We start from the raw sequence: 17,684 nt of genomic DNA, 5'->3' as shown, positions 1-17,684 counted from the left end.
CGACTGTGGAGTGTGGAACAGTGCCAGAGGTACTACCGTGAACTCCTTATTCATATGGGATAATAATAATCGTTTGAGGATATTATATTTGAGAAATGAGATATTTTGTAAAAGAGTATTATCAAAAGGGAAAACGCAGTGGGTTCCCTTAGAACCTCAGCCCTCCCCAGATACTCTCATCACAATGCACCGTTATTACACAGTCCTCAAAGGGCAGGAAAGCTTTAAGAAAAGAGTAACTGTTATTAAAGAGCTGGAGTCTGTAGCTATTGTAGAATACTGTGGCAAGCAAACAGGAGAGACGATGCATGGAAATTCACAAAACAACATTCCATATGTTCGGACCAGGCCTGAAGTTTTAGAAAATATAGGCAAGATGGTTAAGATCCAACCTCCACGAGAGGTTTATCAAAATCTGCTTATGGAAGAATCATGTTTAGCCCCAAGAGACTTCCAACAGGTAAGGAGTAAAAAATATCATGACAAGATAAAGGAACGCAAACCTATTCATAGGCACAATGTTGCTGATGACGTTTTACATGTAATTAGCATGATTAATACCCATGATTATGTAAAGAAGATAATTATTAAGCCGAACAAAGTCCCCTGTGTGGTACTGTATTCCAAGGAACAACTTGAAGATCTCAAGCAACATTTGTGTGCTGCAGGAATGGAAAACCCTAATGTTATCGGTGTTGACAGGACTTTCAATCTTGGCCCTTGTTATTTAACAACACTTGTGTACAAGAACACTACTGTAGTAACAAAAGAAAAATCAAGCAACCCTATATTCCTCGGGCCCATGTATTTACACTGGGATGGTGAATACGAGACTTACTTATCATTTTTCTCCCACCTAAGAGGCAAACTCGATAACTGTATTAACAACTCGAATGTAATGATTGGTAGTGATCAGGAAATCGCGTTAAGAAAGGCACTTATGTGTTGTTTTCCGAAGGCAACATTGTTATTGTGTAGTAACCATCTGAAAGAAAATGTTCGCCACTATTTAACGGATAATATAGGATGCACGAACACCGATAGGATTCGTATCCAAAAGAAAATATTTGGTACAAATGGGTTAGTTAGAAGTGTTTGTGAGGATCAGTTTGAAAGGGGAATCAACAATCTCATATTTTACTTTTACAAATACCCAAAGTTCAAAGATTATTTTGATAGTCGTTTGAAATCTTCTTTATGGAATTATGTGTGTGTACCTCACGCAAAAGCCAAAATGGACACGTTATGGACTAATAACAATTGTGAGTCACTAAACCATATCCTGAAACTGACTATTGATTGGAAACCCCAAAAACTGCCAGAATTAATTGAAAAAATTTGCAATGTTTCAACGCTCCAAATGCTAGATCTGAGGAGAGCATTACACGGAGAAGGCAATTATATAATATCATCCAATTTAGATAAGTACCTGGTTCCTAAGGAAGTTTGGGACCAAAAAACTAAAGATGAAAAGAGAGATTACTTATGGTGCTTTATATCAAGAAAACCTTATAATGAAAATACTAAAATGTATGACAAAAACAAAATTTTTTCAATCCCAAAAACATTTGGAATTGCCAAAAAACCATATCAGCGTAAGCGCCCCCGAAGTGAAAGAGCAGTTTAATGCTATATAATAAATGTGTTTTGGAAATAGTAGCTGACGATTTTGTGTTGATATTGCATATCTCTTACCTAATTTGTATTATGAAATATGACATGATAGTGCGTTACAGACTTCAGTTAGGAAATAATTGGACTTGTAATGTGATTACTGATCCATCTGTATCCCAGTCATTTTACTATGTTAATTTTATGTAATTTATTCTTAAGCTTAATAACATTATTTAAATGTGCTAAATTTCCATTTATATATATATATATATATATATATATATATATATATATATATATATATATATATATATATATTATGTTTCCAAATTTCTGATGATATACAACATATTGTGGTTTATAATTAAGTTCTTATTAATAGTGATCCTGCATCAAAATTAACAATGTTCAAATTCGGTTTTGTATGTTAAAATTAACTACATTTTTATGTTAATTTCTTTCTGTAAATAATGATGATAAAGTGCAATAAAGGTATGATTGAGACAATGTTAAATCGTTAAATCCTAAATATATCTTGAGTCTTATACTTGAAATATTAAATGAACATATAGTGTGTAGTGTAGTGTTTCAATTATTATTAAGAGGGAAGGGTTGGGGGTAATGGTTCATATGTCCACATTCGAATGCCCCTCTTCCCAGGACTGGGGGTGCGGGAGTGTACAATAAACTATACCCACCTCCGGCAGCAGCTTGTCGAAGGCGGAAGTGGAGTCTAGGCCGTTTGTCATGAAAATTATAGTGTGATGGCTCTTATTTTTATTATGGGTACATAATAAGATTATGCCTTTTTTCTTAATTTATATTACAATGCTGGTAAAATACACTTATTGATGAGTATGGAGTACAAATGAACTCATTTTGTACCCTATACTCACAGGATGAGTATAGGGTACACAATAAACTACCACTCACATCATGGGTATGGGTTGCACAAGAAACTATCGGAGAGCAGAGTATGGAAAGCAAAGTAAACAAAGATTCACACGATGAGAAAGGGTTCCACAATGTCCTATGACTCACAGGATGAGTATGAGGTGCATAATAAATTACCATTCATAGGATGAGTATGGGTTTCACAATAAACTAAAGGTAACAGGATGAGCATGGGTTGCACAAACTATTGGTAACAGGATGGGTATGGGTTGCACAATAAATTACTGTGCTAGGATGAGTGTGAGTAGGATATATATATAAACATATTGTGGTTTATAATTAAGTTCTTAATAGTGATCCTATCCTGCATCATAATTTACATAATATATATATATATATATATATATATATATGTATATATATATAATTAGGAAGTAATGTTTATTTGGGTAAGTTGTCAGCTTATATGAACTAATAGCTAGTGTGGCTTGTATATGGGGTACATCCGGTGTCTTACCCTCGACGGTACCCTCCTTACCCTTATCCGCGGCGGTACCTTTATGGTCAGGAAGCCACGGATATTTACAATGGGGCTCGGTCAGTCAATATGATTCCTTTGACATCACTAAACTAACTCTTATGTATTCTGTTCTCGTATTGACAATTTGAATGACATCAAGAATATTTTGAATATCTTCTGATATAGATGGTGCTGTAGTTGATTGTTGTTCATGACAAGTCCAATGGGTCATTAGCATCGCTCAGATTAGTGGGAAGAAATTCTTGCTGCAACAATGTGTGTTCTCAGAGCTAACTAGGGTAACTAAAATACTTATTTCCTAAATAAATACTTTAATTGTAAATATTTGAAAATATATGGTATGTATCAGAATTTCTGACGATATAAAACATATTGTGGTTTATAATTAAGTTCTTAATAGTGATCCTATCCTGCATCATAATTTACATAATATCTACTTCTGTTTTGTGTATTAAAATGACTACTTTTTATATTAATTTCTTTCTGTAAATGATGATGATGATGATAAAGTTCAGTAAATGTAAGTAAGAACATAAGAATGAAGGTAACTGCAAAAGACTTATTGGCCCATACGAGGCAGCTCCTCGTATGGAGCTGCCTTTGATAAGTAATTACCAAAGAAGGCACCAAGCCGGGAAGGCTGTGTAGCACAATCAAATAAGTCAACTGCTCCTGAAGAGGACGGTATTACTTACAGTTTACTGAGATTAGTCTCACAAGTACCAGGTAATCCACTTTTAGTGTTGTACAGAATGAGTTTAAGTGAAGGAGTATTACCTGATGATTGGACAGTGTCATTGTTCCCATCCCCAAAGCACACTCAGATAATTATAGACCCATATCTCTAACATAATTTTGTCTATTAGCACAGTTTTCGGCGTGAATGCATTTTGGTTCTACAAGGTAGCCAACTCCATCAAAATATTAAATATGTACCCAACTCAATTAACGATTAATCAACCAATTACTCCATGGGATAACTTGGATCTAGCAGTTGATTTTGTAAATGCACCCAAGAAAGATAATGTACACTCTACATTATTAAAACAGTTAACACTGTGAAGCATCACTGAAAGTACTCAGAATATGGGTAACGATGTGTATCAGTGGTATACCGACGGTTCTGTAGAAGAAGGTGGACGATGTACCGGATGTGCATGTAATATATTTGAACAATCTTCTCTCTTACATACATGAATGAAGCGCTATGCTAAACTGTGTAATTACTATTTGAGTACTGGAACACTTGATGATATATTGAACTTGTACCCTAGATTGACGATGTAACGTATCAATTATACAATGAATGTATGTGATGTAACTCTATAACCTGAGCTTGTGAAAGCACCTTAATCACCTTCAGTGATTAAGTGCTTAATTGCACACTAGTTTCTCTATCAGTTATCTCACCTTGTCAGAGTAAAAGAGACAAATATATGTGTATGTATGTGTTCAGAATTCAATTTCACCTTTGTAAATGCACGTTAATGACACTATGTAAAAGACACATCGAACACTTTATGTAGGGCATACGTAAATCTGTGTATTTATGTATTTACGTATGTAGCTTAGCCTAGCATTTTAAAAACACTACAATCACCTTATGTGGTTGATTGTTCAATAAATCCCTGAACTATATGTTTAACAAATCTCTAACCCTATCAATGGAGTTAGTTTAGTTCTTATATTATGCACCCTATACCCATCTTGTGGGCGGTAGTGGAAAGGGTTAGAGTCCATGGCGGACTGAAGAAAATGTATATATGATGGTTAGCATTGTTAATGTGTGGCCACGTCTGTGGTAGAAAATAATACAAAAAAATCAAATAAAGGTATTATTGAAACTTTATACGAAAACATTAAATCCTAAATATATCTTTAATATTATACTTGAAATATGGTATACTTTGCTCTCTCCATCGTACTTCTGCACCTGCTGGCAAGTGGTTCGGTGCAGTGTGCAGGTGATGTTCATTACTGGGTGAGCTGGCAAGTGGTGCTCACCTGCCAGCTCACCCAACGAAAATTTGGTTTTTAATACACTTACACATTTATTGGGTCTTTCCTTCACCTTCATTCAAGCACTAGGGTATTACAGTAAGTGTTTTAATTATAATATTTATTAACGTTATTATTTTTAATTTTTATTATTATTAGTATTATTATTAACAGGAGAGGATCGAGTGTGTGTGTGTGGGGGGGGGGGAAATGGTACACATGTCCACATCCCAATGCCCGCCCTTCCAGGACTGGGGGTGCGGGGGTGTACAATAAACTATACCCACATCCGGCGGCAGCTTGTCGAAGGCGGAAGTGTAGCCTAGAGAATTTGTCATGATAATTAGTGATGACTCTTATTTTGATTATGGGTCTGTAATCCAGTTAAGCTTTTATTCTTAATTTATATTACAATGCTGGTAAAATACACTTCTTGATGATGAGTATGGAGTACAAATGAACTCATTGTGTACCCAAGTTCAAGTTCAAGTATGTTTATTGAGATAAGCAATAAATAAATCTCAAAGGGATAGAGTAGCTTAGGCTATTTCAACCCCCCTCTAATTCAAGTCCCTCAAGGGGCGCACAAATACTGTGACTACAAATAGACAAATAACATTACAAGAATCCAAACAAGAATTGTGAACCCTATACTCACAGGATGAATATAGGGTACACAATAAACTACCACTCACATCATGGGTATGGGTTGCACAAGAAACTATCGCGCAGAGGATGAATATGGAGAGCAAAGTAAACAAAGATTCACACGATGAGAAAGGGTTTCGCAATGTCCTATGACTCACAGAATGAGTATTAGCTGCACAATAAACTACAGGTCACAGGATAAGTATGGGTTGCCCTCGTACCACAAAGATACTTAATATGAGAAAGGAACTTAATATTCTGAGCGTTGTTGATCGTGTTACTGAAATTAACTGTCAAATTGGTATAAAAATGCTTAGGCTAACTCATCCTAATCCTTGCACAGAAGCCCTCCAGAATTTCTTTATTGAAGATCAGCATTGTTCCAAATGGATAACAAAAACTGGAACCCAACTCAGAATGTATCAGGTTCATGATTTGTACCAAGAGAAACAACAGCGGCACTTTCCTGCACCGTGGGAGGTTACACCCTTTCCAGTTTTAATCCCTCCCTTTCCACCCAAGAAGCAAATTAGAGATCAGCCCAAGCTTCGTCTTGAGGCAAAGCTCAACGCCTTAAGCCATATTGATGCTCTGTCCACAGAGCATTCTCTCTCTCAAATTATATACACTGATGGTTCCCTACACCGCACCACGGGTGCAGCTGGAAGTGCAGTTGTCCTGACAATGGGCGATGGCCTATACTTTGAGTGGGGAGTCCGTATAAACAACTGGGCCTCTACCCTTCAGACTGAACTATTTGCCTTGATCCTTGCACTGAAATGTGTACAAGTCTCAAAACTTGATACATTAATTGTAAGTGACTCCTTATCATCCTTAAATGCTCTCAACTCTTTAAGACATAACTGTAACATGCTCGTGTCCGAAGCTAGACACAAATACAACAAAATTACTAAGGATGGTAACAGAGTCCATTTCATGTGGTCTCCATCTCATGTTGGCCTCCGAATGCATGATAGAGCTGATAAGTTAGCCAAAGAATCTGCCTTTAAAGGAGCCGTTGAGTGTAACCTTGGATTGTCAATGAGCAATCTGAGAGCAGCTGTACACCGAGAACTTCAACAAGATCTTGTAGATCTGAGGCAAAGTGAAATTGACACCAGTAATTCCATCTATCATCATACTATCATGCAAGAGGAGCCACACATCTATGGATCATCCAATAAAATCAGCAGACTTCTAGATGTTACTACTGCTCGGCTTAGACTCGGTTACAAGTATCTCTGGGAATTCTCATTATCTGCTGATGTAGACCTGACCAAATGTAAACTGTGTCAACAAAATTATTCGCACACCCTCCGTCACTATGTGATGGAGTGCGAAAAGATACGTGAATTTAGAGACAATTCTATAACCAATGTTCCAGCGATGTGTCAATATTTCATTCAAAATGATCTGCTACCAGAAATTTTAGCCAAATATCCCCAGTTTGCTAACTGTAGGTAGTAACTAAGTGATTGTAACCTATCCACCGCTGCCCACTGGATGGGGGGCGGTGTGCAGGACAAACATATAAATTTTGACACTAGCTCTCCACATATGTCAGTTGCTTAATTTAGAACCTGTACTTGAGGTCGATCTCGAACCCATTGTTGATGTGATGACTTATATTGAATTTTGTAACTAGCTCATCAAGATTGTAACTTGCTTAGCTAAATGAATTGTGGGGTTCAGTCCCTGAGCCCATTATGTGCCTCTGTAACCCTTTCCACTACCGCCCACAAGATGGGTATGGGGTGCATAATAAATGAACTAAACTAAACAAGATGAGTATGGGATGCACAATAAATTACCGCACAGAGGATGAGTATAGGGTGCACAAACTGGTTGGGTAAATGGAAATGGTTGGGTACATTTCCTTTCACCTAATGCGACTATTCATGTGTCCGGACACCGGCGATTGTGTGGTATTGGCTATTTATTTAACCATAACTTTGCATTCATTTAATAATTATATTAAGATATGTTTTCCTTGAAATGTAGTTACATTATCGTCTACATGGCTTTATTCTGACATAAAGACCTATGGTGTTACTTTGCATATATGCAAAGTAATTATAAAATTGATTGGCTTGTGTGGAGGCCTTCACACTCCCTGAGCGAGCCATCAAGTAACTATAAAAAGGCATATATCTTAACTTTCAATTCAGTTATATTTATGCCAAAGTATTAACATGCAGCTTATATTTATGTCTTTATGATGACATAGAAAACTTCGTTTATTACAATATCTAGATTAAATTAACATTGATCTTCGGAAGGTCATAGTTCCCATATCGGTAAGGAGAGCGTCGGCCATGAAGCCTTGTTTAAAGTATGAATATTTTTCCTCTCTAATAAGGTATAATCTCTGTGATGGATTCACAAAAACTATTTTATATCTGCCTTTCTGATAACATATACAAATATAATCTTTATTTGTGAATATTTGTTAATTAAGCAATATATCAGAGGGCGTGTAGGGTTCGGTGTTCAATGAACGAAAAGGACTGGATCACTGTGTACAGGAGGCTGATATGGCAGCAAACACTCTCCTGGCGACCATATTTCTTGGATAAGTCGCTCCACACAATTGTCGCTTGGACCGTCGACTTCCTATGGCGTCACCTCTCACATATTTACGTCTCATTTCGTTATGAAATTAGATTATTTCAGAGAAAAAATAGGTTTGATCATGTTCTACGTGTAGCACCAACATTATAGTAAGTAAATATACCATATTTCTTCATTACTTACGTAATGCTAATACGTTTTGGGTAGTTTTAGCCTGATTTGGGTGATTGGGGTAATTCTATGGACCGCCCAGCGGCACTCCGCGTTTGTTTACAAATGAGTGAACAAGTGACTGATCCTTAGCGAACATTACCAGCTCAAGGACACCTTATTTAACATTTTTATCGCCAGTGAATACTCTCTAGAACTGGGGGAGTACCTGGACAATATCTACAAGGAAAATCCTAGAACATTTATAAAAATAAGAGTGTAGTGGAGATCACAGTGACGCGGTTTCCACCACCTTCATTCCTATTCTTTATCAAATATCATTCTTCTGCAACGCAGTTAAAGAAAAATCCAAGTAGCAACGCTACCAGATCATCATACAGCAACGCTGTAGCAAAATATCGTGCCTAAACTCAACAAGAGAGTTAATCAGTCTGGCAAACTTGTCAGACAGGCACCCCGACTGGCAGAGAAGTATATTGAGGGTTATTTGGTGTATGATTGGCCAATTGTATGCTTGTGTAACTTTAATATCCTATAAATCTGTCTGTTGGTTAAAAAGCGAGGCAAAGCCTCATTCATCGGTACGTTTATTAAAATTGTAGTGTAGCTGTGAATCTTATCCAAGCACTGAACCTCATGGGTGTCCATTGTGTCAGAAAATAATTCAGCCTCAATAAGTAAAAACCTCACAAGTGTCCATAGTTTTGGAAAAGATTCAGTCAAGCTAACTGTATCATATAAATTGAATATGTCTGCATATATATTTGAATATATAAATTAAGTTATCAATTGTTTGCTTAGTTAATTTTTAAGTTATCATATAAGTTCATTTAATTGAATATAATTTCTAGTACTTGACAGTATTTAGACTACATTTAAGGTCATTTATTATACTTTTACAATTTAATTTGTTGTTTATAGTATAAGTACATATTGGCTGTTAAGTTATGGTACTAGGTTAGACTATGTATGTTTAAATCTCTGATTTAAACAGAGCCAGTGTTCAGTCAGATAACTGAATTTATTAAATCTTATCCTTGTATAAAATACAAGCTGATGTGAGATCCCTGTCTACAGGTGGATTGGAACTTCTAGCAACTAAGTCATTCACCCCACCTGTCCCTTACAGCCCACAATCTGTCATTAGGAAAAGAGGATCTAGGATTTACAACCCTAGCTAGAGATTTTAGTTGAATTAATTTGCAGACAGTAAATTTTTAATTTAGTTCAGTACAAGTCCCTGGTAGTCTCCTCTTATATCAATCCCAGCAGGTTTTTCCCACACCTCTGGGAGTTTGTAACATCTGCTGATGTAGATTTGACTAAATGTAAACTCTGTCAGCAGAACTATTCGCTTACTTTGCGTCATTATATAATGGAATGTGAAAAAATCGCGGAATTTAGAGATAACACCATCAATAGTGTCCAAGAAATGTGTAAGTACTTCATTCATAACGATGTGCTGCTCGAAATCTTAGCGAAGTATCCAAAATTTGCTTACTGTAGGTAATGCTGCACATGACTGTAAAGCTGCCGCCCAGTTGGATGGGTGTGGAGCACATGACTGTAAAGCTGCCGCCCAGTTGGGTGGGTGTGCAGCAAGACTAGTCAGTCTCCGTGGTGTAGTGGTAAGACACTCGCCTGGCGTTCCGCGAGCGCTTTGTCATGGGTTCGTATCCTGGCCAGGGAGGATTTACTGGGCGCAATTCCTTAACTGTAGCCTCTGTTTAACGCAACAGTAAAATGTGTACTTGGTTGTAACAACGATTCTTCGCGGCAGGGGATCGTATTCCAGGGACCATAGGATTAAGGACTTGCCCGAAACGCTACGCGTACTAGTGGCTGTACAAGAATGTAACAACTCTTGTATATATCTCAAACAAACAAACAAACAAACTAGTAACTGTGTGACTCACCATAGATGTAAAGTGCCTTGTATAGTGACTGTTGTGAGCCTCTTGTTGATCACTTGTGACACAAAGATTATTGATGTGTGTGTTTGTGTAGGTGATTAGATATGTATGTGTATGTATATATGTATACGTATATATATATGTACATATATGTATGAGAGTGTGTACATGTATATATAATATTAATAATTTTGTAACTAGCGTCACAAATTGTTATTTGCTTAGCTAAACGAACTAGAGGGTTCAGTTCCTGAACCGATTATGTGCCTCTGTAATCCTTTACACCACCGCCCACGGGATAGGTATGGGGTGCATAATAAAGAAAGAAATAATAATAATATAATAATAATAATAATAATTTTTATTTAGGTAAAGGTACATACATAAAGAGATTTTACAAAGTTTGTTGGCTTTATATAGATAGAGCTAGTACATACAATGCCTAAAGCCACTATTACGCAAAGCGTTTCGGGCAGGAAAAAACACTACTGACTAAAGCTTAAAACTAATGGGTAAAAAGAAAAAAATGCGTTGAGTACAAATAAAAATAGAGGTAAAAGAAGGGGGAACATTGTTGAAAAAACAGCACAAATACAATTACAAATTATTACAGAAAATTACATTAAAACAGCGTTGATTTGAAAAAAAAAAAAAAAACATACATGGGTGGACAATAGAGGGGTAAGGTAGGTTACAGGGAATTTATTAGGTATAGCTTCGTTTTTAACTTAAACTGGTTGAGAGAGGTACTGTCTTTAACATGGTTGGGAAGGTCATTCCACATTCTGGGCCCCTTGATTTGTAGAGCATTTCTGGTTTGATTAAGTCGTACTCTAGGAATATCAAAACTGTATTTATTTCTGGTGTGGTGCTCATGGGTTCTGTTACAACCTTCTATGAAGCTTTTGAGATCAGGATTGGCATTACAGTTTAGCGTTTTATATATGTATAATACACATGAGAGAATGTGCAGTGACTTAATGTCTAACATATTCAGGGATTTGAGTAGGGGTACCGAGTGATGTCTGGGTCCAGAATTTGATATTGTCCTAATAGCAGCTTTGTGTTGAGTAATTAGAGGACGTAAGTGATTTTGGGTAGTAGAGCCCCAAGCACAAATACCATAGTTGAGATATGGATAGATAAGGGAGTAATAGAGAGTCACCAGGGCAGGGCGTGGTACATAATATCTGATCTTAGAAAGAATGCCCACAGTTTTTGAAACTTTTTTTGATATGTTTAGAATGTGTCCCTGGAAATTCAGCTTGTGGTCAATGAGAATGCCAAGGAATTTGCCATCTAATTGGTTACAAATTTGGGTATTGTTTATTTTGAGATTTATTTGATTAGAGGATTTATTGCCAAACAGAATATAGAAAGTTTTGTCAATGTTAAGGGTGAGTTTGTTGGCAGTTAGCCACAGATGGACTTTATTTAGCTCAGTATTTACTGTGGCATTTAGAGCAAGGGGATCAGGACTGGAGTAAATGAAGGTTGTGTCGTCAGCAACTAGGATTGGTTTGAGGTGTTGGGAGGCATTTGGAAGGTCATTAATGTAGATGAGAAAGAGGAGAGGGCCAAGTATGCTGCCCTGGGGAACACCAATGTTGATGGGTAGGGTGGGAGAAATTGTATTATTCACAGAAACACATTGGAGCCTGTCAGTAAGGTAGGATTTGAGGTATTGTAGGGAGTGTCCTCTGACACCATAATGATGTAATTTAAGAAGAAGGTTTTGGTGGTTGACAGTATCGAAAGCTTTACGCAGGTCCACAAATAACCCAACAGGGAACTCATTTTTATCAAGAGCTGTATGAATCGAGTTAAGCATACTAATAAGTGCATCGTTAGTGCTTTTTTTGGGCCTGAAACTATATTGGCAAGGGCTAAGTATATTGAGTTTGCTAGATATGAGTAAAGCTGCTTATAGATTAGTTTTTCAAAAAATTTTGACAAGTTTGGCAGGATTGATATAGGTCTGTAGTTGTTAACATCTGTGAGATCACCACATTTGTGGACAGGCGTTACTCTCGCTTTTTTTAGAATATCTGGAAAGGTTTGGAGTTCAAGTGACTTGTTGAAGAGCAAAGCAATAGCAGGGGCTAAAGATCTGGAGGCTTTTTTGTAGATTAAAGTTGGTATCTCCTCAAGGGCACCAGACTTGGTTTTAAGGGAAAGGATTATCTCATTGACGTCAATGGAATTAACAGGCTTTAGGTACAGAGACTGGGGATAGTTCCCTGTAAGATAGTCCTTAATGTCAGTACTGGAAGATGGAATATCATTAGCAAGGGATGAACCAATGGAAGAGAAGAACCTATTGAACTCAATAGCAGAATCAGAGGCTGAAAGCTGACCATCGATATTAGACAGGAGAGTCGGTTTGTTATTTAAAGACTTCTTTGATCCCAATATTTGTGAAATTGTTCTCCATGTTTGTTTAATGTTGCTCTTTATTTGGGTAAATTTATCTTCGTAGTATTTAGTTTTGGCTCGTCTAATTGTCTTAGATAGCAATAATGAGTAATTCTTTGAGAATTCTTTGGAGACAATTCCTAACCTATACTTTTTCTCAAGGTCATGTTTTTTATTAATAGATTTAAGTATTCGCTTTGTAAGCCAGGGATTGTTAAGCCTTTTGGTTGTGACTTGTTTTGTAAGCATAGGACAGTGGGTATTATAAAGGCTAAGAGTTTTTTGAAGAAAAGATTGAACTGCTAGGTTGATGTCCTCTATGTTACCTAACTCGGACTCCCAGTTGACATTATCAGTAGCAGTTATAAAATTGTCTATAGCAGTTTCATTGTGTAGTCTAAAACGTATCTCTCTTGACTCAAGAGGTGGTTTGCTAATGTTAGTTAAGAGAAATGTGGGGTAATGGTCTGTAGTGCTATCGGTGATTATACCTGAAGTAAGCGGAGAGGTTATATTTGTCCAGATGTGATCTAGAGTCGTGGCAGTGCTATCAGTGATTCTAGTAGGTCTAGTGATTAAGGGTATGAGGAAGCAGGAATTCATACAGTTGAGGAAGCTAACAGCAGTAGGGTGTTCTGGCTCGCAGAGGTCAATATTAAAGTCCCCTGCGATAATTAGGTGGCTTTTGTTCAGTCTGTTATCAAGTATTAGATTTCTAAGGTTTGAGTTGAATTCGGACACATCAGTGTTAGGAATTCTATAAACTGCACCCACAGACAGGATAGACTCGGCACCCTTGACTCTGAAGCTGGCGAAGATATACTCCCCATAGCAGTCTCTAGTTCTAATTTCTTTTAAGCATGTTAGTTCTTGGTGGTAGTAAAGAGCAGTGCCACCACCTCTCGGAAGTTGACGACAGTTGTGGATTGCTGAGTAGTTAGGCATGTTAAAGAGTTGAGTAGTATCATCTTTCAACCATGTTTCAGTAAGTATAATAAAAGAGAATTTGTTGTCAATAGCTTCAATCAAGGCACTAACATCATCGAAGTGTTTACCTAGGGATCTAACGTTCAAATTGATTACAGAGATATTGTGACTATGAGTTAATACATTGTTTACATCATGTGCTGCAAAATATCTGCAATTTAGATCATTAAAGTGATTATTGTCATAGATAGTGGATAAGAGGTTAAGTTCTGGGTCTATACTTGACTGCATAAAAAAGCTGATTGCAGGAAAAACAAGAAAAACAAAAAGAAATAAATGTACACAATACTGTACCAAACAAACACAAAAGGGGCTTACAGGGGTACAATGGAGTATGGCTAGGCTAGGAAACCTAGGTAATGAATGAGATTAAAGAAAAAAACATATAAACATGGACTATACAAAACACAAGATATAGATATACAAAACAAAAATATAAACAAGACTAAGCAATACAAAAAAAATTGAGCAAAAATGAAAAATGAGGTAGATTGCTTACAGGTACTCTCAGGTACACTGTAAATAACAATAGACAGAAAATATATATCAATATAGAAAAGAATGTCACAATACAATAAGATAAGCAATTACATGAACAGATGAAAAACAAATCTGCTGTAAAATAGGAAGTAATTATAGCAAAACACAATATAATAATATAACAATACAATAAGAGCTTACAAATAGAATTGAATTGGCCTGATTAAGACTTTATGACCATGTAATCTATGTTTTGCTCCACTATTTACGGGTTGAGTATGGGGTGCATAACAAATAATAGCCTCCTTCGGGGGCGCCTTGTTTCTAAACGTGTTAGTCTTAAGTCCTTTAATCTCAAATCTTGCTACAATGTACCTCTTAATATATGTTATGTACTCTCGCAACCCAATGTACCTTCTTGTATATAAATAAATAGATTTCAACTGTAAGGGGGTATGGTTTGCACCTTGTTATTCTAATAATGGATAAATAATTCTAATAATGGAAGCGCTAATTATATGAACAAATGCCATGTATTTATTCAGACGAGAACAACAGCGAACACAAACCAGCGCATATACGAACGGAATGGTTTGTATGTACAAACTTCTCATTGAACGAAGTTGTTTCTAGGCCGGTATCTGAAATTGCAGTATACGACTTGACCAGTCCCCCGTCTGGATGGTCTGACGCCATCTTAATAACAGCCATCACCGTAATGTTCTCCCGCCCAGACGGGTTTCCTGCAACTACTTGTGCAGACATCGAAAAAACAACATTTCACGCAAATTACACGAAATATTACAACCATAGAAGAAAACAACAAGGCCAAATTAGCCAGACCAGTGACAGTGTTGTGTTTTCAGGACACTAGTAATGTCGCAAGGCGACTGCAGTCAACGAAAGGAGAAAACCTCCAAGCAAACTGCACAGACCATAAAGATGGCGAAACTTCATGAGTGTCCAGATTGTGGTAAAAGATTTAGTTATCTTGGACATATGAAGACTCATAGAATGGTGCATACAGGTGATAAACCTCATGAATGCCCTGAGTGTGGAAAAAGGTTCAGACGTCTTGATCACGTAAAAACTCACATGACTGTGCACACAGGAGATAAACCACACGAGTGTTCCGAGTGTGGGAAAAGATTCAGTCGTCTTCAAGATATTAAGGTTCACATCATGGGGCATACTGGTGATAAACCTCATGAGTGCCCTGAGTGTGGGAAAAGATTTTGTCGTCTTCAAGATATGAAGACTCACAGAAGGTTGCATACAGGTAATAAGCCTCATGAGTGTCCTGAATGTGGGAAGAGATTTAATGAGCTTGGAAACATGAAGACTCACAGAATGGTGCATTCAGGTGAAAAACCACACAAATGTCTTGAGTGTGGGCAAAGATTCAGCCGATTTGGAAATATGAAGATTCACATGCTGGTGCATAGTGGTGAAAAACCTCATGAATGTCCTGAGTGTGGAAAAAAATTTAGCGAACTTAGTCATATGAAAACTCACAGGATGGTGCATTCAGGTGCTAAACCTCATGAATGTCCCGAGTGTGGTAAAAGATTCAGTCAACAGGGTCACATGAAGACTCACAGAATGGTACATACAACTGCTAAACCTTTTGAGTGTGCCGATTGTGGGAGAAGATTTAGAGACCGTAGCAGTATAAAAAAGCACATGCCTGTGCATACAGGTGTTAAACTTCATGAATGTCCTGAGTGTGGGAAAAGATTCAGTCAACTTGGAAATATGAACTCCCACAGGATAGTGCATACTAATGACAAACCTCACGAGTGTTCCGAATGTGGGAAAAAATTCAGTTTTGTTGGAAATATGAAAACTCATAAGAAGAATCACAAAATTCATGATACTGGTGATAAATCTTTGGCTTGAGACGAGTGTGTGAAAAGAAACATTATGGTAGCAATATGATATGGTAATATGGTAGCAATATAATAATGCACATGTTAGTACATAGGCATTTAACATCATGAATTCCATGAGTGCAGGAGATTTTATCAAAATAAACTTAATAATATGAAATATATGTTGTGCATAGGCCTACAGATAATAACCTTTACAAGTTTTCTAGTGTGATCAAACATTTAAACAATGAGAAAAAAATTACATTATGATGCAGATGAATTAACCTCACTAGTATCCAGTGTGTTGCCATATATTTAGCTACAGTTGCAGTATGAAAAGTCACATGTATGTGCAACCAGGCAATTAACCTCACTGGATTCCTGCCTGAAGAAAAACGTTTTAGCAACTAAATTTTCTTTAATTTGAAAGTCCTAAGAATATAAATCACTTGGATAGCATTATTTGAGATACACGGTATGACATTAACTTTAAACAATTCCAATGTACTGTTTAGAAATTGTGAGCTTCATCTTCAAAATATTGTGATATAACCTTACCATCTGGACTTCTATCAAAGGTATTTTTGTTTATATATTTTTTTCAAAATGCTTCCCCACCACCTCATGAAATTTTGCTTATTTTAGGATACATAGATAAATTATTGATGTTCCCTATGGATTAAAATATTGTTATATTAGTTTTATTGCAAATGTTATGATGAATTCAAAGAAGAGATTTTGTTCTATAAGTGACACTTGAATAGGTGATATATAGTACATGCAGAACTCATGATGTTAAAATTAAATTGTAGTGTCTATGGATTCGTCAGGAATCTATGGATTTTCCAAACCTTAACCCTTAACATGCTCGGGGTTTAATATCCTGTCATCCCCACAGGCGCATGTCATTTTGAAAAAAAAAAATATTTTTTCTTTCTAACCTGTTAATTTGTGTTCACTGATCACGGGAAAAATAATAAAAAAATCGTAAGTGGCATATATTGCCCACTATAGGGCGGGGAAGTCTGGCATATTATAGGCGCTGACTCAGCGTGCGTCCCAGGCGGTCTGTTGCTCGCAAGCTGTCAGGCCGAAGTTGCCACAAAGAGATAATTACCGAATTATTTCAATGTCTCTGAAATAATTTTTCATACCTTTTTTGCTGTAATATTATTCAATAGTGTGTAGTTTGATATATTTATATAATAAATTGAGTGAATCATTGCTGTACTCAAAAATATGGTGTGCATATTGTTGATTCAATTATGTTCATCAATCAGTGAACAAATACTTTGTCGGTTATTACATTATAAGCACAGGTTATATATAAGTATCTGCATGTTTTGTTCACTATAACGAACCACTAAGTAACGTGGAGTGAGTCAAAAAGTAACGAGGAGTGACCGCCGTGTACCAGCCAGCCACTCCCGCCCTCCAGTCATCTGACTCACCCACATTCTCCTCCCACAATAATGTTTTTGCTATAATTCACTGTATACAGACGTTATATATAAGTATCTACATGTTTTGTTCACCATAACTGTACATCTAAGCTTGTATGGTGAGTAAAGGCACAAAGAT

At 36.7% G+C, this 17,684-nt stretch overlaps 1 protein-coding gene across 1 annotated transcript; it reads left to right on the top strand.

Moving 5' to 3' along the window:
* The first annotated feature begins 15,174 nt into the window (after positions 1–15,174).
* On the top strand, positions 15,175–16,131 carry LOC123765612 (zinc finger protein 436-like). Its single transcript, XM_045754287.2, has one exon. It carries the CDS (start codon positions 15,175–15,177, stop codon positions 16,129–16,131), a length of 957 nt encoding a protein of 318 aa, XP_045610243.2.
* The last annotated feature ends 1,553 nt before the right edge of the window (positions 16,132–17,684 follow it).

This window comes from Procambarus clarkii, chromosome 30 (assembly GCF_040958095.1).
Source record: "Procambarus clarkii isolate CNS0578487 chromosome 30, FALCON_Pclarkii_2.0, whole genome shotgun sequence".
In the NCBI taxonomy this organism is placed as follows: domain Eukaryota; kingdom Metazoa; phylum Arthropoda; class Malacostraca; order Decapoda; family Cambaridae; genus Procambarus; species Procambarus clarkii.
Note: the sequence above shows the minus strand (reverse complement) of the source record. Positions and strands in the feature narration are given on the sequence as shown.